The sequence below is a fragment of the Lissotriton vulgaris genome, chromosome 8 (assembly GCF_964263255.1).
Source record: "Lissotriton vulgaris chromosome 8, aLisVul1.2, whole genome shotgun sequence".
In the NCBI taxonomy this organism is placed as follows: Eukaryota; Metazoa; Chordata; class Amphibia; order Caudata; family Salamandridae; genus Lissotriton; species Lissotriton vulgaris.
In genome coordinates this window covers 104,925,669-104,951,137 of record NC_141696.1, presented here as the reverse complement: position 1 = coordinate 104,951,137, position 25,469 = coordinate 104,925,669, and the positions used below count along the sequence as shown (strand labels likewise).

Sequence of the window (25,469 nt, the reverse complement as noted above, 5' to 3'; positions counted from 1 at the left end):
TCCAACTCCACTCTGATATACTCCACTCCTATCTATCTCACTCCAATCTACCCCACTCCACTCCAGTTTACCCACTTCAGTCCAATCTACCCTACCACAATCTACTCCACTCCAACCTACTCCACTCCAACCTACTCCTCTCCACTCCTATATACCCCACTCCAATCTAACCCACTCCACTGCACTCCAGTCTTCCCCAATCTACCCCACTCCACTCCATTCTACCCTGATCTACCTCACTCCAATCTACCACACTCCAATCTACCCCACTCCACTCCAATCTACCCCAATATAGCTCACTCCATTCTACCCTGATCTACCTCACTCCAATCTACTCCACTCCACTCCAATTTACCCCAATATAGCTCACTCCATTCTACCCTGATCTACCTCACTCCAATCTACTCCACTCCACTCCAATCTACCCCAATATAGCTCACTCCATTCTACCCTGATCTACCTCACTCCAATCTACCACACTCCAATCTACCTCACTCCACTCCATTCTACCCAAATATAGCTCACTCCATTCTACCCTGATCTACCTCACTCCAATCTACCACACTCCAATCTATCCCACTCCACTCCAATCTACCCCAATATAGCTCCCTCCATTCTACCCTGATCTACCTCACTCCAATCTACCACACTCCAATCTATCCCACTCCACTCCAATCTACCCCAATATAGCTCCCTCCATTCTACCCTGATCTACCTCACTCCAATCTACCCCACTCCACTCCAATCTACCCCAATATAGCTCACTCCATTATACCCTGATCTACCTCACTCCAATCTACCACACTCCAATCTACCACACTCCACTCCAATCTACCCCATTATAGCTCCCTTCATTCTACCTTGATCTACCTCACTCCAATCTACCCCACTCCAATCTATCCCACTCCACTCCAATCTACCCCAATATAGCTCACTCCATTATACCCTGATCTACCTCACTCCAATCTACCACACTCCAATCTACCACACTCCACTCCAATCTACCCCAATATAGCTGACTCCATTCTACCCTGATCTACCTCACTCCAATCTATCCCACTCAACTCAAGTCTACCCCACTCCACGGTACTAACTTTTAGCCATGCTGAACAGCAGCCACACTGGTGTACTTAATGGCTAAAACACATTGCCAAAGCCAGTAGTTCTCGCATAGGCAAGATCTATTGGCTCTACCAATGCCTGTTAACCATGGTGCGAGTGCCCATTTTCCTTGCTTGTAAGCATGGGCGGAAAATCCGTTTCGCTCGCGGATTTTGCGGATTTTCGGTAAATTCGCAATCCGCGAGATTCGCGAATCTCCCGCAAAATCCGCAAATCCGCGAGCAGCGGATTTTATGGCTTGCTCGCACTGTTCGCGTGAGTTCGCGGCTTCCCAGTACAACTTCGCGCCCCGCGAATAAGCGCTAAATTGCAGAAATACGATCTTAGCAAAACTGAAACTACTTACCAGGTTCAAAAGTTCAGGCTCATCATTAGTAGCCATTTCCTGTATTGCTTCCTGAGGGGCCCCTCCAGAGTTCAGTTGCCAGTTGCAACTATTATGTGACCCTGCTCTGAACCTCAGAATAGTTACACATATGCCACAAAGGTCCTGAATTACAGCTAAGGGAGACAAGCAGGAGCCAGGCTGGAAGTTCAAATCCATTAATCAGCCCCTAATTCATTATTGTCAGTTGGGGCAGGGCAGGTGTTGTAACTAATTTTGCAACAATGAAAGCACTTAGCAAGTGCAAAAGATCACTAATCAGGAAGCACTAAGGAAGCAGGTGCCAGCTAAAAAAATATTCTGTGACACATTAATCAGCCCCAAATTAATTCAGGTCACTTGAGGCAGGGAAGGTGTGCTTTGCTTTGCCACAATAATGTACACTGACTGGACAACCAGAGGGTGCTGTGATGAAACAGAGGGTGGCATGGGTGGGCCAGAGGGTGGCATGAGTAGTCAGAGAGTGGCAGTGGTGACAGAGAGTGGCAGTGATGAAGAAGAGTGTCCCAAACAGGCTGGACACGTAGAAACAACAAGTTCGCAAAACTTGCGACCCGACAGGTAAGTTCGCGTTTGCGAAATTGTACAAAACCCTCGCGAACTGGCAGAAACTCGCGCGAACACAAAAAAAAATCCGCAAATTCGCGAGAATTCGCGGATTTTGCGGATTGCGAGTTCGCAAATCCGCAAAATTCGCGAACGCGAGATTCGCAAAATTCGCCCATGCTTACTTGCTTGTATTATGATGCAGGACCCCCTTCCTCCGTTGCTGTAAAGACAGTGGTGATACAACCCCTCCCCCTTGATTGATCTTTTAATTCTTGGTGCGCTTACGTGCGGATATATTAGAACTATCACTGTCCCAATCGCACGCCACTGTGACAACCGCATCATTTTGCCTTTGCGTTTTTACCACTGCACATTTGTGTTTAACACTCTTTGAGAATGATGCTCACGTCCCCGGCTCATCAGAGCATCGCCTCGGTACTTGAATCCCACAAGAAACTTAAGACCTGGCTCTTCACCTGGTCTCGGCCCTGGCTTCGGCCCCCGCGTCTCCTGATTCACAGCGCCTGGGTACCCTCGCGGGTGATAGTGCGCTCTACAGATACACATAATTCGATGACATGACATGGCTTAACATGGCATAACATAACATAACATAGCATACAATAAAGCATTTGGTATTACACCTCTAAATTGATTTTATTTGTTTCTAACGCGACCCCCCCTCGAGGGTGCTCGAGTCTGTGTTTAGGTGTGTTACACCCACTGGCTCGCCCGCCCTCATGCTGAGTGTCTTCTATGAGGAGAGATACTGAGTCGCCCCTTCCAGCAGGCGGGGCAGCGTTTGTATCACCACCTTTCATAGAATGTACCAGTGTGTCCGGAGGTCAAACAATGCTGGATGTAGGACACCACTGGTGTCCCTTCCTCGTTCATTCTCTCCTTGAAAGAAATATCTGCTGGTGGAATAGGTTTCAGGTTTCCTGCAAGAGGCACCAGGAGGGAGACCTGAGTATGTAATGGTGCAATGTCCTCTCCTCTATGAACTGCAATGCACGAGCCAGCTGTTTGTCTTCACACTTTTTTCTTTCCTTGCTTCCTTTTTCATTCTTCCCTCCTTCTTTCTTCCTCCTTTCTTCTTTTGTTCCTAGGTTTGTTTGTTCTTTCTTTCCTTTCTTCTTTGCTTGTTTTTTTCTTTCTTTCTTTCTTTCTCTTTCTTTCTTTCTTTCTTTCTTTCTTTCTTTCTTTCTTTCTTTCTTTCTTTCTTTCTTTCTTTCTTTCTTTCTTTCTATCTTTTTCCTGTTTTCTCTTTCTTTTTCCTTGTTTCTCTCTTTCTTTCTTTCCTTGTTTCTCTCTTTCCTTCCTTGTTTCTCTTTCCCCTTTCCTTGTTTCTCTTCCTTTCTTTCTTTCTCTCTTTCTTTCTTTCCTTGTTCTCTTTCTTTTTCTCTCTCTTTCTTGTCTTACTGATTTGTTTTCTAGTTTTCTTTCCACCATTTTCTCTTTTTCTTTCTTTCGGATATCGTCTTTAAATATAACTCATCTCTTTTGTCTCCCTCTTCCCAGGACGAACGGAACCAGATTCTGATGGCTTACCTGTGGATACGGCAGGTGTGGTTCGACGCCTACCTGCGCTGGAATAAGGACGATTATGATGGACTCGATACCATCCGTATACCTAGTAGTTATGTATGGAGACCCGACATCGTCCTATATAACAAGTAGGTCGGACTGGTATGGGGCTGCATCATGTCGCCTCTTCCGCCTTTGACAGCCAGGGCTCAGGCGACGGACCACCCTGGCACCCCGCACAATGGAAGGAGTGCCTTCTGCCATCGGAACACCTCAAGCAGCTAAGTGCTTTATGTTTGGGTATCTTTACAATGGTAAGGGTGAGTCTGTGGTTCTTCGTCACAGGGACACCCTGTTGGCTGGTCCTTTGAATCCAAGTCTAACCTGGTACTTGGAGATCTGGGTCTCAACGGGGAAACCCAGACTCCATTTACAGGGTGTGAAATGGAAACCAGGGAACACTGTGCCCCGCTGATGCACAGCCATAAATTCACCTCTGCGTCACCGCTGCTCTTCTGAAATGAAAGTTATTCTCATGTAAGAACAAGCATTGGCATAGCCAATCGGTCTCGCATTTGGGACCTTATAAGTGTGCAGCGTTGCAGCACATGATCCTGGATGGTTCATTATAGCTTAATTTATGAATATGTGTAAGGTTATATCAATCCAAAATTGGAACCTATGGAAGCTCGCGACATTAGGAGCAGTGCTCTAGTAAGTGATAATGAAGAAAAAGTGAAATAAAATATTTGCCTAGGATCCCATAATTTGGTAAAGAAGAAAGGTTTTGACTGATCTCAGATTTTGTGATTGTGCAAGTCAGACACTAGACAAACCCCTTATCTATGCTGTGGTATCTCACTGCGACATCTTAGTGCTTACCGATGATGGTGCTAAATACAAGATGTGACTGATGCGTGACAGGAGGTACGTCAACAGCAGAGAGGGAGCAGTGGCAAGATAAAACAGTAGTTTTTGGGGTGATACTGTTTCGTTTTCCAAGCTGCAGTCAAGCTCCCTAACACTGGGCACTTGGAGGATAAGTGGTGGCGAGGGCTCCTCGACGAATGCAGCAGCCCCAGGCTTGTTCTGCTAAACACAGGTCGTTCCTTTATTAAGAATGGAAGCTCAGTAATTAAAGTCCGGGGAGTCAATACACCAGATCAAAGAAGCAGACGGGCAGGGAAGCATACATGTAAATAAATACCTGGAAGTAAAGTGCGCGCCATGACGCACCGACCGAAAACGTTAACTTTAACACCGTGCACAGAGAAACCAAGATAGAGTTCAACACGATGAACGCACGTGGAGCTTATAAAACACATTATTTAAAAATATAGTCATGTTCCGCGTGGCTGTGTTGAGATTAGCAAGCATTCACAACGACGAAACTCCATTCATGTTTATTAAAGCAGAGCAGGGTGAAAATAGCGTAATTTATCCACGACGCACAGAACAGACTTTCATGTGAGCTCAGTGCCATGAATTGATGAAAGCCATCGAGGACACGTGTGCTCTTATATTTTAGACATGGCCTTCATAGAGCATTTAAACCATCTGCTCACACAAGTACTTAAAGATTCCAGTCAGCCCTCAAAGCGCCTTCATTCACTTCATGGAAAAACAAGTTTCAGTACATAGTGCGAGGAGGAGGGGTGGGGGCTGACCCTGAGCTTTCTTCCAGCGCCGTTGCTCAGTTTCGGTTGATCTGAAGGCACGGAGCTGAGAAGAAAAAGCAATTAACTAAATACAGGCACAGGATCCGGTGACCAAACAATACAAAAGTCGGCAAAGTGAAAGCGTGCATTGTGCATGGAATGTAATAAGCACGTTCCTGCAAGTATATAGGGCAGAGAGGTGGCCCCAGAGCAGAAAGGCGCTGAGATAGCCCCACATTTGTTTAAGGAACTGAAATCAAGCGCAGCCGCAAAAGTGAAAGCGACCGCCCTGGATTCATGAGTAACATGATCCAGGAATGCAGCTGGCACACTGCGCGCCACTGCTTGCTCCCGAGCCCCAAAGGCCATGGGAGTGAGCCTTTACAGAAAAGGTGGGACATGCACCCGCCTTTGGCCAATTGCGTGCTTTCATTTTTGAAAACCACACGCCAAAGGCCAATAGAATGTGTGGAAAATAAAAAGCCACACTCATGAGTTTATTGAAAGGCTGGAGTGATTTCAAGGGGCCCTCTCCTAGGGCAGCGCATGCGCGCTGTGCTAGGCTCGGCCTAAAAAAACATACGGCATGGCCCTGAAAAAACTGAAGACCAGGAAATGGTGCAAAGCCAGCTGTCTGGAGGCACCCACTGATGTCTCGAGGTATCCACGGATGCCTGGAGACTCCCACTGATGCCTGGAGACACCCACTGATGCCTGGAGACACCCACTGATGCCTCGAGGTATCCACTGATGCCTGGAGACACCCATTGATGTCTCGAGGCATCCACTGATGTCTCGAGGCACCCACTGATGTCTCGAGGCATCCACTGATGTCTGGCATCCACGGATGTCCGGAGGCACCCACGGATGTCTGGAGCCACCCACGGATATCTGGAGCCACCCACGGATGTCTGGAGTCACCCACTGATTTTTGGAGGCATCCTCTGATGTCTGGAGGCACCCAAGGATGTCCAGAGCCACCCACTGATGTCTGGAGGCACCCACTGATGTCTCGAGCCACACACTGATGTCTCGAGGCACACACTGATGTCTCGGGCACCCACTGATGTCTCAAGGCATCCACTGACGTCTGGAGGCACCAAATGGCCTGAACTTAAAACAAAGATGGACAAGTAGTATTCTGTGATCTGAAACCTACAAGCAATTTAGTCTTGAAAGTCTTGCCATGTTTTGTCAAATCAGTATGGCTTGTTAATAAAAGATGCAGCCAGGGATCTGCTTAATGTTTCTACTCCTATTATGAGGACCATGCAGGTCCCTGATGCATCTCTCATAATATGCAGGCGTTTTGGTTACTCTCCAAGTCAGGAGCTCAGTCAGATCTTTGCAGCCTGTCAGCCATACCAGTGAAAAGCCCTGTTTCTCTGTTTCCTGTTAAAGCGACAACCTTTCGTCTTTTTTCAGTGTCAATTGTAGTGCTATATATATAATCAAGCAGCCCAGTCATTCATTTAGTCTTTTTGGAAATGTGCCTCCTAGAAACAGATGAAATAGAAAGTCCCTTTGCTTCACCTCAAACCTCCTCTGGCCACGAACACCCCACAATTGGACTTGTTATGTCTCTTATGTATATTTCATTTTTTTCTACAACAGAAGTTTTACATTGGATCACAAATTTAACTTATTGAGACCTATCATCTGCTCCTTATATCAACCCAAGCAAACGTTGTCTCGAAAGCTAGTTTCCCACTCCTGGCTGCAGCTAAGTATTCACCCCACAATTTCTCCTGCATTCCCCCTCTGCACACCGACCCACTGACCCTGGAGGAGTGGGAGCGGAAATATACCTCCACTCACCTGGTAGTAGCGGCTGCTTCCTACTTCCGGCTACCCTCTCCGGGAGTGAGCTCTCTGTAGTCAAGTGTAGTTCAAGTACACTCCACCACCCACTGACCCTGGAGAAGTGGAAGCGGACACGCCCCTCCACTCTGCGGGTGATGGTTGTTACTTCCTTCCTCGGAGTACGCGCTCTCCTGAGTGAGCTCTCTATAGTCAAGTGTGGTTCACCAACCCTCCACTACCCGCTGACCTCAGGGGAGAGGGAGCTGACATGTCCCTCCACTCTGATTGTGATGTCGGCTACACTTCTACTGACTGTGCTCTCTCCTGAGTGTGCTCTCCATAGTCCAGTGTGGTTTATCAATCCTCCACTCACCCGGTGGTAGCTGCTACTTCCTACCTCCGGACACCTTCTCTCTCTAGTGTGCATTCCATAGTCAAGTGTGGTTCATCAACCCTCCACTCACCCGGTGGTAGCTGCTACTTCCTACCTCCGGACACCTTCTCGCTCTTGTTTGCATTCCATAGTCAAGTGTGGTTCACCAACACTCTACCACCAACTGACCCTGGAGAAGGGGAAGCGGGCACCCCCCTCCACTCTGCGGGTACTGGTTGTTACTTCCTTCTCTGACTACCCTCTCCCCTGAGTGCGCTCTCCATAGTCCAGTGTGGTTCACCGACCCTCCGCACCCCCCACTGCAGATCACGTCGGCGTTACAGGGAGAGAGGGGAAGAATTTTCACTGCGCAAGTTGCCCTGTGAGGGTCTAACCTTCAAAAAGGGCCAGGCCAGAAATTTCCTGGCTTTAAAATGTAGGGCTCCAATGAAGATGCTGATGGAAGAAGACCAGAAACGAAACCATCTTTAAAACTGATGGTCCTATGCACTGGCAGCAAAGAGGAACCCTCCTGTTGCTAAAACTGATGGGGGCGGGGGGATGGGGTGACAATTGGCGCTCTCTAAACAGACAACGGCAGAGGGTCAAACCTCCACTGGCATCCTTTTAAGCTGTTCATTTCTATTTGGAGCTAGGGTGGGCATGCTCATGGTTGGTCATGCACTGGTTGGCATGACTTTGAGTTATGACTGTTATATTTTCAAAGCGTCATAAGTCACTGAACCTTTTCTGGCCTTGCATAGATAAGGCGGGTGTACAGGAAGTGACCAGGGAACATATGAGACATCTGTATGTAATGTTACAGCTGTAATACAGGTGTAGATCGTCTATGGAGCTATGTACAGGTTTTATAAAATGATTCGCTTCTCTTGGAGATCCTGGGTCTTGGAGAATGTCCTTTCAGAGCGGCTCATTCTACAGCCCTGTACATGATACAATGACGCTTCTGCGTCTCCTTCCTGAATGTGAGGAGGCGGAAGCTAAATGTACCAGGGGTTAGGACTCCCTTGATCTCACAATCCTTGCAATGAGGGGATACATAAGATGGAGCGACTGAAGCCCTATTGGGACGGTGGACGTCAGGCAGTGTCCCATCTGATCCAACCCTGAGGGGGGGGTCTGGCTATCAGGGCTAGTGTGCCGGCAGTGCTGGGTGGCCCCAGCGACCATGGCCAGAGGAGCCCGAGGCGCAGCAGGGGTTTGCCGTACCTCAGTGCCACAGAATGAAGACGCGGGTGTCAATGCAGGAGCACGGGATGTCCCCTGCGGGAGATGCTAAGGTTGGTATCTATGCATTGACTTGTGAAAGTTTTCAGAGCAAACACTTGCGTCCATGCTTACTATTGGTTTGAGTTGTCAACTTTACACTTAAAGTTGAAGTGAACTGGAAACTGATCATACATAGCTGCCAAGGTTTCACATTGCTTATGTGTGACATTTTCATAATTTCAGTATAAATAAGAGTGACACTTCAATGACTATGAGTGACACTTCCGCACGAGCAAAATCAAGCAATGAAGACAACTGAAGTATATAAATATAGGAAATTGCACCCATTTGAGCAACAAGAGACTCTACATAAGATCTAAAAACTGCTGCAAATGACCTGTGGCTTTGCTGTCACTCAATATTTGTGACTGCTGTAATTTCTATTTGTATGCTCTTTGTCTATCACATATGGCCGACCTCCATTGTGTAGTATCATTTATATGCCTAACATCATCTATTTTATTTGTAAAGCACTCTAACATCTTTCAGCCCCTCGCTCACAAATTTGTAATTTGCTTTCTAGTGCTGCTCATGCCAATGTAGGGTGCAAGAGCACTTTACATCAGACAAACATTATACCAACACAATGACTCTTTCGTGGGTATTGCAGTCTAGCGAAATGTTATTTGTAGCACATCTCCCCTGACAACAGCTGAAGTGGTTTCATAGGTAGTTATGAAACTGAAGTGATTTGCAGTGTTCACAAGCATTTTGCCTGGTGTACTGCAAGAAATAGAGCACACATTTGAAAATAGCAACTGGGGGCCCAAGCCAGCAGGATATTTGAAACTGAAAATATCCTGCAGTGTCACCTTAGTACTAACACAGGCAGGGACGCACAGGCTGCAGCTGCCTGACCGCCCGCTGCCGTTTATTGTGTACATCGCACAGAGGCTGGTGGCACTTACTTGGGCAGTGGTCGCAGTTTCCGGAGGAGTGTGGCGGTGGCGCTCCAAGAATTGCTTGACACTGGTCCGTCTTTCTGCAAGGCAGTGGCTACAGGCTCAATGAGGCTGCTACTGCGCGCTGTGGTAATTCAGGTTTGCTGGGGGCGCATCATGAATAGTTAGCCTACAGGCTGGCAGGCAGGCCGGTGAGTCCCGCGGCGAGCGGGCCCATCCAGTGACACGCAGACTATGTCCTGGCGGCCGCAGCAACCCGGGTCACTCACTTGACTTCTCTCAGACTCCCTCGGGTCTGGCATTATTAAATGGAGGGGGTTTAAGGAAAACTGCTGATAACACCCGGCGAGGCCGGTGCTAGCGGCATGCAGCAGGCACGATGCTGCAAGCACCATATTTGAATACATTTGCAGAGCCGCATAAAACACCAGACAGGAGCCGCTTTCCTCCACAAACTTCCCAGACCCTCTCGGGCAGCAGGATGTGACGATCCCCGCGGCGCCTGCCTGAAGCACACAACCTGATTGTCCGGCTGCTCCACGGGGATTCAAAACAATACATTGTAGCAGTGTGAGCCTTCATCCTGCTAGCAGCTGTAATTAATAGCTCAACTACAAGCCTGCAAGAGCAGTGGGGGCACGGCGCGCTGCCAGACTTAACGGTTTTAAAAGCCAGCCAGCACTTCAGTGGCTACTGTGAGACACTATACATTATGCGTTGCAACACATTTCAGTGCGGTAATGCGGAGTACTACACTGAAAAGAGTTAGTCTGATGCCTGATGCGTGATACTTGGCAGGACTGCTGACAATTCATGCCGAGTGGCTGTAGTGGGAACAACAGCACAAACATCCCTTGGCAATCCACGCAAAGTCATATCAACTAAAGCCAAGTAAAGCAGCTTGCCCTAGCTTGCCATGGTGTACTGTGCCACACGCAAAGAAGCAAAGAATGCACAAACAATGGGCCAAAGGAGACTGAATGATAATCCTATGTGTAACACACCATGTTTGCAAAAATGACAACTAGTTTACATTTACCGAGCCGTCGTGCTTGGGGTGAATTCTATTACAGGACCGGAGGCTTCAGATTATGCTTCTCTTATCTTTACTGCAAAAACACAGCAGCCAATAAAAACATACAATTTAGTGTCAAACAACTACATTGCCCATGATGCACACATATAAGCCACGCCTCTACAGTCTATAAGAGCCTCCTGCGTGGTCCCATCATCCTCTTTCTTTGCTGCTCACAGCAAGAGATGAGTGAACCATTTAATGTTACCTCACTCTGCTATTTACATGGGGATTTGACTGTTCATTTATATTACGGACATTGTGATTGTTTCGTGATTGTTTCGTGGAATTTGTATTACCTTTTCAGACGTGTAATTTCTCGCAGGTTAATGTTGGCTGGGTTAGGAGCGAGTGCTACGTCATTTGAGAGTTGTCCGAGGGCTCATCAGCGCAGTTTTATGGTGCCCGCTCCTTAGCGCTGATCACAAGTGCCTATTTCCTGATTGATGCGACGCAGGCTTGTCGCGTGTCAGATAGCGGTCGTTGACCGGGCAGTTGCGGCGGCTGCAGTCACGGAGCCTTGTTCCCGGTTTTGTTTATCTCCCCGTTCTTGTGCACAGTGCGCGGCGTCTGGGCTCCCCTAATCGCCCTCTGATGACGCAAGCAACGGGTGGCTCTCGGTCGACGCGCGCTCCACAACGCATTTGGGCCGCTTTTGGGCTCCTATTTGGGCGCGTTTGGGCGCGAATTTCCTCTGCTTAACTGACACTTATTCACAATCGGTTTGCCGCTCTGCCTATAATCGCCTTGCTGGTTGTAAAATCCAGGCCATAAAGAGTGCGCTCACGCTCTATATATATTCAAATTGACTGGCCTAGGTCTTGACCTGTGACTACAGCATTGCTGATGGGGGTTTTAAAACTTTACAGTGTGTTTGGAACTTGTGTGCAGGTGGGCTGACTCCCCCCATTACTCCTCCTGGTGGTCTGTGAGTACTATAGAGTCAGTTAAATACAGACGCCATATTTCACTCCACCTGTTGTCATGGATGACTGGGTTAGATACCCCAATGAGGATGAGGAGGAGATCTACGAAGGACAGCAGGAGACTGTCATGGAGGATAACCTTACAGATCTTTCTCCTCTTTCTCCTCTTCCGTTGGGGGTCACACTCAGCATTGTCTTCTACAATGGCAGAAGCGGACTCAGGATGCTTGGGTGTTACAAACCATCATGGGTTTTCAGTTGGAGTTTTATTCTCCTCCGTATCAGAACAATCTCCTGCGAATCTCCATTTTTCCCTTCAAGATCGCGGTTTTATAGACAGAGAAATTGCGGAGTTGCTGCAAAAACATGCGATAGCGCCGTGCAACGAAGGGCCTCACGGTTTTTGCAGCAACATTTTCCTCGTACAGAAGAAAGGGGGTGGAAACAGACTTGGCCTCAACCTGAAGGGTTTCAATCAGTTTCTCACCTACAATCATTTCAAGATGGAGGGGATCCATCTTTTAGCAGACTTGTTGCAAGAAGGAGATTGGCTGGTAAGGTTAGATCTCAAAGACTCCTATCTCTCCATTCCAATTTTCCCGCCACACCGTTGTTTCCTCCATTTCCGATGGAACGGTCAGTGGTTCGAGTATTTGGCCCTTCCTTTCGGGCTTTCATCAGCTCCGTGGTGTTCACCAAGGTGATGCAGCCAATTGTTGCTCATCTGAGAGAGCAGGAGGTGAGGCTAATAATCTATTTGGACGATATCCTGATCATGGCTCAGTGTCAGGCCACCCTTCTACAACACCTGCATCTCACAACGACGCTCCTACAGAGCTTGGGGTTTGTGATCAACCTCGCAAAGTCGGTGATTTCCCCGACGCAGTTAATAGATTTTCTCGGTTTCACGATAGACTCGAGGTCAGCTCGGTTGAGCCTTCCCAAAACAAAGTTGAGAGATCTCAAGAAAGAGATTCTTGCATTGCTGAGTGTAGTATCCATGTAATTCACGTTCAGCATTCTCAGTTGGAATTGTTATTGTACACTTGCTCTGTAACATTCTATGCACCTTTGAGCCACTCTCTACTGGGCTCCTGCTGGAGGTGGTTGTTCAAGCTGTCAGTGGAATAAATCTTCCAACTTCTACTTGGTTTCCTTGAGCCTCATTACAACATAAATTTGGCGACGACCGGGATCTTCTACACTCAAGAACTGTCAAGACTTCATTTCTTTTATTTTTTTTTTCCTCAAGAAAAGAACCCACATTCAAGGATTCCTTCTAATGAAGAAGCCAAGACATTCCTGACAGCGTTCACCTATGCAGTTCAAAGAAGATTAAGGTATTTCTGTATCTCAAGTGTAAAAAGATTGCACCAGCGGCTGTTTACTTCCTTATGTGTTTTGATTGCACCAGCGGGAGTTTATTTTATGTATTTATGGATTTCCTTCTCGTTTAACCGGCCATATATATTTAAAAACTAATTAACACTCATTTATCTCATTTATCATCTTAACGCGATCTTTATATTCCAACGCGTTACAGTTTTGTGACTTTGTTCGTATTTTAAACTACTGTTTACATCTGCATTTTTCGAAACTTACCCAACGAGCGCTCCCTGCCTCCACGAGCATTCTTGTTTACACCGGCATCCACCTACACGAGCGCTTCTCCCACGCGAGCGCTTTCCTTCCATTGTTCCGACCTCCGCAAAGCTGTGTTCCTGTCGGTGACTCTTCGCACGTCACTTCCTCATCGTCATCACGCACGCATCACGTGTATGCGCTTGCGTTTCAGCAACCATTTTGTTTCCAGCATAACCATGGAAACAACTACGATCGTATACATGCAACATTCACGATCGTTTTATGTGTAATTCGCCTCATTTACAGTTTATTTAAAGCCATTTACTGCGCTTTCTTTTCATTTTTGTTCGTTCTATCAAGAAAAGGAAAGACATTTTGATGAAAGACTTTTAACAACAAGATTCAGAATCGACTGGAACTGACATCCTCAGACAACGGTGACTACTTTTTTTATTTTCCATAGTTAGTCATTAGTCATTTTATCTCTTTTTGGACTTTTCTTGTTTTTGTGGAATTAGTTTGGAATTATTCACAATGTCTAACAACATTTCTTCCCCTCCACATTTCTTACCTACAGCAGGTGATCCTAAAGTGGAATGGGATCTTTGGTTTCCTACATTTTTGGCTTATGAAGAGGATGGTTGTTCTCCTAAAAGGAAGCTAGCACTGTTAAAAAATTGTCTGGGTGGTGCTGGTCTAAAAGAGTTACAAAGTTTACCTCCCATAGATAGTACTGGTGCTGGGGATTTAAACGTTTTTGATATTGTTATTAAACAATTAAGCACTAGGTTTGGCAGAAAAATTAACATTGTAATGGAAAGATTTAAATTTTATTCAAGAATACAAAAAGAAGAAGAGTCAATTGAAAATTATGTAGCCGCTTTACGCACCCTGGCTGGCTCTTGTGCTTTTGAAACCATCAATTTTGAACAGGTTTTGAGGGACCAAATTATGATGCGTACCAAAAGTAAAAAAATCCAAGAACGCCTTTGGATGGGTACTGATTCCTCTCTTAGTGCTGTACTGAACATTGTCAAAAGCATTGAACAGTCCGAACTTTTTGTGAACGAGATCAGAGGCCAGGACACCAAAACTAAAGTTGTCATCCCTGAAGTTTCCTTAGTCAAAAATTTTAACAATTTTAAAAAGAGTTCTTTTCCTCCCAGAAAAGATTTCTCTACCAGAGAAAGTAGGTTTCCTGTTAGAAAATCCCAGATTATTTGCTATAGGTGTGGTGCCAATGATCACGTTGGTAATTACAGAGGTTGTCCAGCTTGGAATAAGGTTTGCATAAAGTGCAAAAAGTCTGGCCACTTTAGCAAAATGTGCAAATCCCCTCAAAAGGTAAACTTCTTGTCTTATGAAGAATTCGATGATACTGAACAACCTTCTGAAATTAACACTCTGTTATGTGTAGGTGACTCTGAATGCAAAGGTTTTCCCACTGATATCATCACCATTGATGGTAGAGAAATCTCAATGTTAATTGACTCGTGTGCCTGGTACACCATCATTGGGAAAAATATTTTTGATCGACATTGGCATTCAACCAAGTTGTTACCGTCAGACATAAATCCTGGTGGGTACACCGGTAAGAAAATTAACATTGAGGGTTACATGTGGGCTGAGATCAAATTCAAGGATAGATCCATTAAAGGGAAGGTTTATGTATCTTCCAAAGGAGCTTCCATCTTATGTTGGCCCCATCAGTACGACCTAGGTATAAAACTTGACCCCAATGCTTCACCTCCGGTATACGTAGTCTCCCCTGAAAACGATTTCACAACACAATTAAAAAACAAGTTTTCATCCATTTTTTCAGATAATTTGGGGACCTTTGTGAATTTTAAACACCGCATCATCCTTAAGGACTCAGCCATACCCGTTCGCCATAGAGTAAGGAACGTTCCCCTGGCTTATCGTGAAAAGCTGAAAGATATTCTTTCTGACTTAGTAGATAAGAAGATTATTGAGCCTGTTGAGTCCTCTCCATGGGTTTCGCCAGTGGTTTTGTCACTTAAAAGCAATGGCGAACTCCGCCTATGTGTTGACCTACGGAGTTTAAATAAGGAAATTTGGATTGACAGACATCCCCTACCCCACATCCATGAACTTATTTCCACTCTATCTGGAGCATCAGTATTCTCCACACTGGATTTAACTAGTGCATACCATCAAGTATTGCTACACGAAGAATCAAAATTCCTAACAACCTTCATCACGCCGGAAGGCATGTTCCAGTATTGCCGCATGCCTTTCGGCTTAGCTAACGCAGCCTCTGTGTTCCAAAGGCTGATGAAAACTGTGCTAGAGGGTTGTTTGGGTGCAATTGCATTTCAGGATGATATCCTCATTTATGGTAAGAATCATGAGGAGCATGATGTCAATCTAGAGAGAGTCCTCAAGTCCGTTCAAGAAAAAGGTTTAACACTGAAATTATCTAAATGCAAGTTCAGACAGAGCAAAGTAGAATATCTTGGTCATGAGATTTCTTCGGAGGATATTAAACCTAAGTTCAACCACATACAGAGTATTTTAAAAGCTCCAGCACCGTCTAATAAGGAACAATTAGTCTCATTTTTAGGTTTAACTGAATTCTATAGCAAGTTTGTTCAGAATTATGCCTCCAAAGTACACTCCTTAAGGTCTTTACTAAAGAAAGATGTAAAATTCAGCTGGTGCAAGGACCAGCAGTTTGCTTTTGACACTATGAAACAAGAAGTAGCTAATGCTCCTTTCCTCAAACCTTTTAACCTGGGTAAAGAATGCATAGTATGTGTGGATGCTAGCAATACCGGTTTGGGTGCCGTTCTAATCCAGAAAGATGATGGTGCAGAATGTGTAGTTTCTTACGCCTCCAGGACACTGCGTGGGGCTGAATATAATTATTCTACCATAGAAAAGGAACTTCTGGCTTGTACCTGGGCGTGTGAGCACTTTAGACAGTTCATTTGGGGTACCAGTTTTCGATTAAGAACTGACCACAAGCCTTTAATACATATGTTAGCAGCTGGTGGTGGCAGAACTTTGACCGCGCGTTTGGCCCGTTTGGCTGCCAAACTTCAAGAGTTCCAGTGCATTGTAGAATATATCCCTGGTCGCTTAAATGTACATGCCGACTGCATGTCCAGGTTACCTCTTGTCAATTCTGTTTGGCCTCATTCCTCTGACTCTGACTCTGATGTGGTTTTTAACATTGGTGATGTCAACAAATGCAACAGTACAGGTTTATCTACTGGTATTTCTGAGCTTGCTTGGAGAGAGGCAATGTGTAACGACACCTGTTTATCTGGTGTTGTAGATTATTTACAGTATGGTTGGCCTCAAGAAAGGCACTTATCTGGTGACATTCTATCTTTCTTTAAAGTTAAGGATGAACTCATGTTTAACCAGGGTTTTGTGTCTCGCAGTGACAAAATTGTCCCTCCCTCCTCCCTAAGAGAAAAAATTGTCTCAATGGCACATGAGGGTCACATGGGCATGTCCAGTACCAAAAGGCGCATCCGTGAATTCTACTGGTGGCCTGGCATTGACCGGATGGTTGATAGGTGGGTAAATTCCTGCTCTCCGTGTGCCAATAGTGACAAAACTGTAAAACCTTTGTCTACTGATGTTTCTCCTATCGAGTTTGTTGACTATCCCTGGAAGAAGTTAGGCATTGATATTGTTGGACCTCTTTCTTTGTCCCCGAACAAAGAAGTTTTTGCTTTAGTTCTAATCGATTACTTTTCCAAATGGCCTGAGCTCAAGATTGTTGATAAGATTGGCTCTACACAGGTTGTCCAATTTCTAGACGAAGTCTTTTGTAGAGAAGGTATTCCAGCCGAGATCGTGTCTGATAATGGTCCGCAGTTCGTCAGTAAGGAGTTTGTGTCTTTTCTTCAGAGATGTGGCATTGCCCACAAAAGAGTGTCCAATTATAATCCCCAGGCCAATGGCCAGACAGAACACTTTAACAGGGTTATCAAGGAGTCTATCCAGTTGGCAGTTAAGAGTAACCTTGATTGGAAGAAAACCTTAGGTGCTACCCTTTTATCTTATCGCAACTCCCCTAACTCTGTTACAGGTCTTTCGCCTTTTGAGATGCTTAGAGGTAGGAAACCTGGTTCGAAACTTCTTCCCTGGTGGATGAAAGTTAAATTTCCTGTTGGTTCTTCCTTTGACCGTGATGAAGTTAGGGATAGAGTGTTGAGATATCAAGAGAAAATGAAAGGTTGTGACTTGTCTTCTGGCAATTGCAGTAAGAAAATCAGTGTAGGTGATTTTGTTCGTGTCAAGTTTGGCAGATCTATTGGGAACAGGTGGAACAAATGGTCTGATCCTTGCAAAGTTATTGAAATTTTCTCCAAAGCTGTTCGCGTTGAAGGGGGGAAAGTGTGGAATTTCAGGAGAATCTCTCTGTGTAGGAACCCGAATCTCTTGTCTTCTCCTCCACCCATTAATCCCATTTTGGAGGATCCTGCATCTTATTCTCCCATGATTGACACTTTCATACCGGAGGGTCAGAATACTAGTGTGCCCGTTCCTGTGAGCAACATTTCCTCTCAGTGTGTTCCTTCCACATCTGTTCCTGTTACACCTGTCAATGAGAGTTATGTTCCTCCCTCTCCCATTGCTAGTAATGTTGACAATTCCTGTGTTCAAGCGAATGTACCTGTACCTCCAGGTCCTACAACCCATGGGAATGTTCTTCCTGAACCTGGTCCCAGGAAAAGTTCTCGGGTTAAACAAATTCCTGTAAAGTTACTTGATTATTGTTGTTGAATTTTATCTCCCCTCTCTTCCCTTGTTTCTTCCCCTCCAGCCCTTCTTTTTTTTTTGTTTTTTTTTCTTTCAAAGGGGGAAGGTGTGTAGTATCCATGTAATTCATGTTCAGCATTCTCAGTTGGAATTGTTATTGTACACTTGCTCTGTAACATTCTATGCACCTTTGAGCCACTCTCTACTGGGCTCCTGCTGGAGGTGGTTGTTCAAGCTGTCAGTGGAATAAATCTTCCAACTTCTACTTGGTTTCCTTGAGCCTCATTACAACACTGAGCAGGCAGACGGTTTCGCTCAGGGCCATTGCCAGAGTAGTGGGGATTCTAGCCTCTTCAATTCAGACCATATTTCCGGGTGCTCTCCATTACAGAGCCTTACAGCGTCTGAAGATTCAGCACATTCAGAAAGGGTTGTCCTACACGGACAACATCCCATTGTCTCAGGAAGTCAAGACCGAACTACAGTGGTGGCTGGGACACGTAGATGCCTGGAATGGCAGAGCAATCTTCTGTTCCCAACCAGAGGTGGTTATCGAGTCAGACGCCAGCCGCTGGGGCTGGGGCGCGTGCTGCGGAGACATCTCCACAGACGGAAGATGGTCTCCGCAGGAATTGTCTTTGCACATAAACTGTCTAGAACTACTTGCCGGGTCTTTCTCAATTCAGACACTGTCCCCGAGGCAGACCTCTTGTTGCATCCTCCTCCGCATGGACAATGTGTCCGCGGTGAGGTATATCAACTAGTTGGGAGGCACAAGATCGTCTCTTCTTGTCGAGATAGCCAAGGACGTTTGGCATTATTGCATCAACCAGCAGATTTCGGTGATCGCAGAGTACATACCAGGCCAATCCAATCAGGTGGCGGAATGGAACTCCAGGCACCTCAGGGATTACAGCGACTGGAAATTGCTTCCCAGAGTCTTTCAGTGGCTTCAGGACATTTGGGATCCTTTTCAGTTGGACCTCATCGCCTCCAGGCTCACGTACCATATTCCTCAGTTTTTCAGCTGGAGGCCGGACCCAATGGCACAGGCGACCGATGCTTTTCTGCAGGATTGGTTGGGCGCGACCCAATATGCGTTCCCCCCATTCTTATTGATTTCCAGGGTGAAGACACAGGTGATCAGGCAACGGGCAGAGATAGTCCTTGTGACGCCGTGGTGGACATCTCAACCGTGGTTTCCAAAGCTGCTCCAGTGGAGTTGCGACCTTCCCAGGTTGCTCCCCGAGTCGACATCATTGCTCCTGGGCCCTCTTCAGGAGAGCCATTACCATGATTCTGGAGGGGCGCCTCACGCTGATGGCATGGAGGCTTTCAGGAAACAGTGGCATGTGCCAGGAGTTTCGGACAAGGCTTCTGAGTTTATCAAGCAAGCCTGGGCACCTTCCACAAGGAAGCGTTATTCCTCATCCTGGAAAGGCTGGGTGGATTGGTGCTTGGAACGACATTTGGATCCCGTGGGGGCGGAATTAACCCAAGTGTTAAATTTCCTTTCCGACAAAGCTTCGGAGGGCCTGGCTTATCGCTCGGTCAACAATTTTCGGTCGGCCATTTCAGCGGGTCATGAGCTGGCGGATGGCAAGACAGTGGGCGTGCATCCAGTTGTATGCAAACTTATTAAGGGCATCAGGGTCGCTAATCCTCCCAAAACCAAATATACGGGTCTGCGGGATGTTTCTTTAGTTATATCCTTGTTCAATCGTTGGCCTTCTAATGCCCTTCTTTCGAAGAAGCAGCTATCGGCCAAATTGGCTATGTTACTATGCCTGTCAGCGTGCAGACGTTCATCAGATGTCAGAGCCCTCGACGTTACAGGTAGAGTATTTACCCCGGAAGGGGTTTCTTTCACTATTAACGGACGTACCAAGACACTTTCCCGCCACATTGATTACAATGCTTTCCCAGAAAATGAAAAATTATGTGTAGTGAATTGTTTAAAGGCATATGAAGAGTGTACAAGGGCATTGAGACCACAGGGTTGTTCTCAACTGTTGATTGCTTTATTGAAGCCGTACAAACCAGTGGTGGCTGCCACCATTGCCAGATGGCTTAGATTTATCATGCAGGAAGCTGGTATTGACATCCAAAGGTTTGGGGCACATTCTGTCAGAGGCGCTATGACCTCAAAATGGTACATGTTGGGTTCTAACATTCAAGACATTATGCGTTGTGCAGATTGGTCTTCAGAATCAACTTTCAAAACGTTTTACTATAAACTGGTGGGTGATATTACTTCTGTGGTATTTGGACAGTGTTAAACTAGCATAATTTGAAGCCTCCGGTCCTGTAATAGAATCAAACATTTTCTAGCATTCGTGCCAAGAATTTTCAATTCTATTAAGGACACGGAGGCGAGGATTATCCCACCGGCTTTATTACCAGTATTAAAGCTTACCCGCCCATGTTGCATGTTATGACATACTCGATTATACAGTGGTTACGGATGTTTCATTTCCTTTTATTTCAGGATCAGACAAGAAGTCTGAATAGAAGACGATGGATGGCACGAGCTTGCGCTTGAATGTTTCAGTTCATACTCCACGTTGGAGGAGGTTATGGACTTATTCATGCTCATGTTTGGACTTGCGTTCTCTGCAAAGAAAGAGGATGATGGGACCACGCAGGAGGCTCTTATTGACTGTGGAGGCGTGGCTTATATTTGTGCATCATGGGCAATGTAGTTGTTTTACACTAAATTGTATGTTTTCATTGGCTGCTGTGTTTTGCAGTAAAGATAAGAGAAGCCTAATCCTCGCCTCCCGTGTCCTTAATAGAATTGAAAATTCTTGGCGCGAATGCTGGCAAATTTTTGATTGTACACGAGGGTGGGCCTCCGAGATAGAATTCCCTCGAGACACTGCAAGCTGTGCCTTGCACCATGGCACCATGCTAACTTATTTTCAACATCATACACTCATGACTTTTTTGGTGACGTCATTGACGCGGGATGCATCAATACGACAAAGCAGACATTTTCTTCTGTACACAAATGCATCATGGGAGATTGTCTCGCGGTGGCGGCGTGGATCTGGGTGAATCTGCCCTTGGTTTGCTGCGACAAACAGGAAGGAGGTCTGCAGAGAGGGGCTGCTGTGACGTCAGCCTGAGGCACTGCAGACCCGCAATGCACCAAGCTTCGGTTTGACCTTTCTGAAAGTAATCCCGATGTTAGGGCGACACTTATCGACCACCAATCACCGGGCTGCAAAATATAAACAGCACAAGGTTAAACAGACCCGAGCAAAGCCCCAGGCGTGAGGTGAGAGGACCCTGCACAGATGGAAGCCCTCGCGGGAGGCTGGGAGAGGCGGTGAGATGCTGTGGAAAAGGCGCTCGTGAAAAACAAATGACGCAGCAACAGATGTTGGTCAAGTAATAAAAGCAGGAAAAAAACATAATAATACTCATGAGAAGCCAAACGATTACGATACTAGTAAAATATGAAAACCACTGACTGTGTATTACGCTGTTAGCAGGTGAAAATAGGAAGTATATTGAAAATGTAAATTAGAGAAAATGGTAAATAGTGAAAATGGGAAGTATACAAGAAGCCCAGAAGAGTGAATGCCTGAAGGTGACCGGAAGAGCAGCCGCACGTGCACAGGCTGTGCAAATTCCTGCCAGAGGGAGGCAATGCACTGTTAGGTCTTTAGCAATTGATAAATAGCGCACAAACCACGCACCAGAGGCCACTTCACGGCGCTACATGAATCAGAGAGAGAGGCTCGTGGTCGGCTGGTGGAATAAAAGGTGGCAGGTTAAGGGGGTTGACTGAGAATCCTCCGTCTACGAGATGAAGGGGAAGTTTGATTAACTGAAGGGCTCCATCCCTTGCAATAATCAATCAGCTGGACGTCCACAGTTCCAAAACACGTTATTATTATTTCATTTAATTTAAAGTAAACGTTTCCGTTTGCTGGTTGAGGTTGACACCCCCATCAGCCTGTAATTTAAGCTGCCTACTGTGCGCAGTGTATTCCACCCAGGCACGTGCACATACCTGCATGTTTGTCTTTTAACACTATAAAATGCCATTTTGCTACAGACCTGCACCTGAAAGATAATTGAATTAGACAGAGCATGAAACCAAGCATTGAAGAAGTGGGTGTGGTTTAGAAACCCTCCAGTGTTACAACCACGGCCACTGGCAGCAACCAAATGTCACATTGTGCAGCAGGGTTGACTCAATTATGAGGCAATGAAAGGCAAATCATGCGTTTCACAGATGTGTATAGAACATTCAGTAACATTGTTTCCTAGTTCATGTGATATTTTAACACACATTGACACGAAAGAATAAGCGATGCTTTAGAAATATAGCTTTAATAGGAAAAAAAACTATACATGTTCAGGAAATGCAATTAACAATGTAATTCACCAGCAAATAATGAATCTGTCTTCCAGGGAATCACAGGGATGCCATTTTGTAAAAATGCCCTTACCTCCACTGTGCACTTCTTTTAATTTAACATTTGCCTATTTTACTTTGTGCATCCCAGTCGGAGCTTAATTTGATCCGGTGCTTTCTGGTGCTCGGTGCCCGCACTTAACTCACCTGCACTCCAGTACCTATGAGTGTCTGCCACATGGTGGTGCTGTCTGCCTAATTTTGAGATAAGTACAACAACAGATGTTTAATAATTCAATATACGTTATATATGATTAATACCTGCTGCTCACACCAGTTTTATAGCTTTTGGGCCTGAAATAGTCTGAATTGTCACATTAGTAGGAGTGTGAGGCTAAGTAGTTGTGTTGGTACTGTCACTGGCGGCGCTGGTAGGCCCAATGGGTGGTGCAAGCTGCAGTGGCCTCCTGAAAAGGGCCCTGGCAATTTACTATTTTGCAAATTAAGCACAGATCCCAGTTCTCTTTTACAACTTGTCTACTCTCGGTGTCGACTGCATTATTCACTCTATCGGGCCCAGGAGGCTTCTAAGTCCACCCAGAAAGAGCCCAGAACACTGTAGTACATGTCATACTCCTGTGTATGTATTTTAGTAGGAAGCTTCTTTACATCAAGACTTCAAACCTTAGGAAGCATGTCAGCATGTTTGGGATTGTTCTAAAGACAAAGAGCGCTCTTGAAATAGCTGCTGCTTCCAGATCAATGGCTGAAGACCCTACTGCTTTCAGAACAGCGTCTGTCGTGGAAACATGAATCTGCCTGAATAGCAGAGCAAACCACTTTCTTGAAACAGAAGGAATCATTGTTTCCATGCTTTGTGAATTACATTTAAGTATGTAAAGTTTGTTTCCTGATGCAGAAAAAAAGCTCTTTAGAAGTCCATGAACTGGGAATGTAGAGCTAGAAGCAAAATGTGTTTTATAATAATTGAAAATGGTGGGGCGATGGTGGATTTTGTGAGTCTGGTGTAAATTTACAAAGAAAAACCTGCAGGCAGGGAATCGCGTCATCCTAGGGACCTTCAGTCTCCAGAATGAGTTACCCCCTGCGACATGCAGGATTAAGGGTATTTAAAGTCACCCCGGAGAACTCCAACCGTGTACATTCTTCTGCCTATTCATGAACTGCAGAGGTGAGTTTGCAATATCCTTATACCGTCAGGTAGGGGGGTTATCTATCTATCTATCTATCTATCTATCTATCTATCTATCTATCTATCTATCTATCTATCTATCTATCTATCTATCTATCTATCTATCTATCTATCTATCTATCTATCTATCTATCTATCTATGTATATATATATATATATATGTGTGTGTGCGTGTTTATATAGGTATGTACATTGTACATATATATATATATATATATACATAGATATATATATATATATATATATATATATATATATATATAATGTATATACATAAGTAAAGTACATTTTATACTATGCTGTAATAGTGAAAGTATGCTCAGAGGCTGTGTAACTGTTTCACATCTATTTCACTACCAGAATATACATCCCTATTTAAATTGTGTACAAAAGTTCAAGGAGAGAAACCAGGCCCCCAGGTAGTAACCCAATCTTGGTGTCTGGTCTCCCAAGAAGCATCAGGTTCACCTCTTGTGGTTTGCGATATCCACCCGTTCTCTGAACACCTGGGCCGGGTTACGCAGCTGAAATCCATCTCTTCTCGCATCTCTCCTCCTGTATGTACACTACATACAACGACACCCCTCTGACACCGAAACTCAAGCACTGGGACACGAGTGAACTCGGTAATTACTCCCAGAGCTGTGGCACTTCCTTAGCTCCTGGGAGCCGGGGGTCCTTTAACTAAGAGACCTCCAATAAGCAGGGTGTTTCTGGTGGGCTGGTGCGACAGCTGCATATGCCCTTTTCCGCCGTTCCAGTATCCCACCACCCCCAGCTGTCGCAACCGTGCACCACTGGCGATAGCTTCCCTACATGCCATTACTTATAGCCTGATAACGAGATTGGCGGACAGGGTTACTCCATCAGAAACGAGAAGGATATCCTGTCCGACAAATTACAATTACATTATATCCTATGGAACTTGTAATATGGCGGATGGGCTATCTGTCACTTTTGTGACGGAGTATCCCATTCGCCAAGATCCAAATCAGGCCCTCAGACTTTTTCCTTGGCTTCACCGGATACCTTTAACTCCCTGCCAGCGTCACATCTCTGTGAAAGCATAGGGGCAGGGCATCCACCATTAACCATTTAGTTGCTGAACTTAAACCTTATTAACATGCGATTCTATCTCTGGCCACGCGCAACATTACATTCTTGACGCCTAGTGTTGATATGAGGTGTTCTTAATCTTAACTAAGGGTTTATGTAGTACCTAAATGGAGTTACTCACGCATACAATAATAGTAGTACAAGGTAATTATATAAATGAGCATCTTTGAATCCAGAGTGGGTGTTACAGAGTAGAGATATGTGCCCAAGTAAGTGACCCCCAACAATATTGCTGGTTTGTGGACATGCTCAATCTGCCAATAGGGTTGTTTCCACCCTGGATTTGATCAGAGATATATTCTTGCAAAGGGTGCCAGTTGCCCCCTAGGCAGTATATTGACGGGGTAGTAAAACCACAAAGATTGTTGAAGGGTAGCGGAGAAGTGATTTCGTCAGTGGCAAAAATATTTTCCCAGTGGAGAAACAAAAATATTAGCCAATGAGCGTATGTGCTATATCAACGTTTGCGTGAATGTGCGCCTGCTACATTTATGTAGCCATGTCCTGTATCTTGGCAGACAAATCCATCCACTGTAGGAAGCTGTGTTTCATTTCATAAACTTCTGTAATTCAGCACCAAGAAAGCTTAAGGGGTGCTTTATTTATTAATTTTTTTATTTTAATTTCCTATATAGCGCTGGAATCAATCCCGTAAGGGTATCTCCGCGCTTTGTTTACAAAAACACGTTATGTTATGGATGGTTTTAGCTACTCTGGAGCGCTCAAATGTCTGAGTATTTGCCCATCCACAAATGTAACAGATGTAACTATGAGCACAGGTGAACTCATGGGCGAGTATAACCTGTAACATTTAGATACATTTACCTATGAGTCAAT

General features: G+C 45.4%; 1 protein-coding gene across 1 annotated transcript in view; it reads left to right on the top strand.

Annotated features, from left to right (window-relative positions):
* LOC147693544 (neuronal acetylcholine receptor subunit alpha-10-like) overlaps positions 1-25,469 on the top strand; it is a 164,323-nt gene that overhangs the window by 130,056 nt on the left and 8,798 nt on the right. The window contains exon 3 of the mRNA XM_086933235.1: positions 3,578-3,732. Coding sequence (XP_086789361.1) covers positions 3,578-3,732 — 155 coding nt within the window. The remainder of the gene's footprint in view (positions 1-3,577; positions 3,733-25,469) is intronic.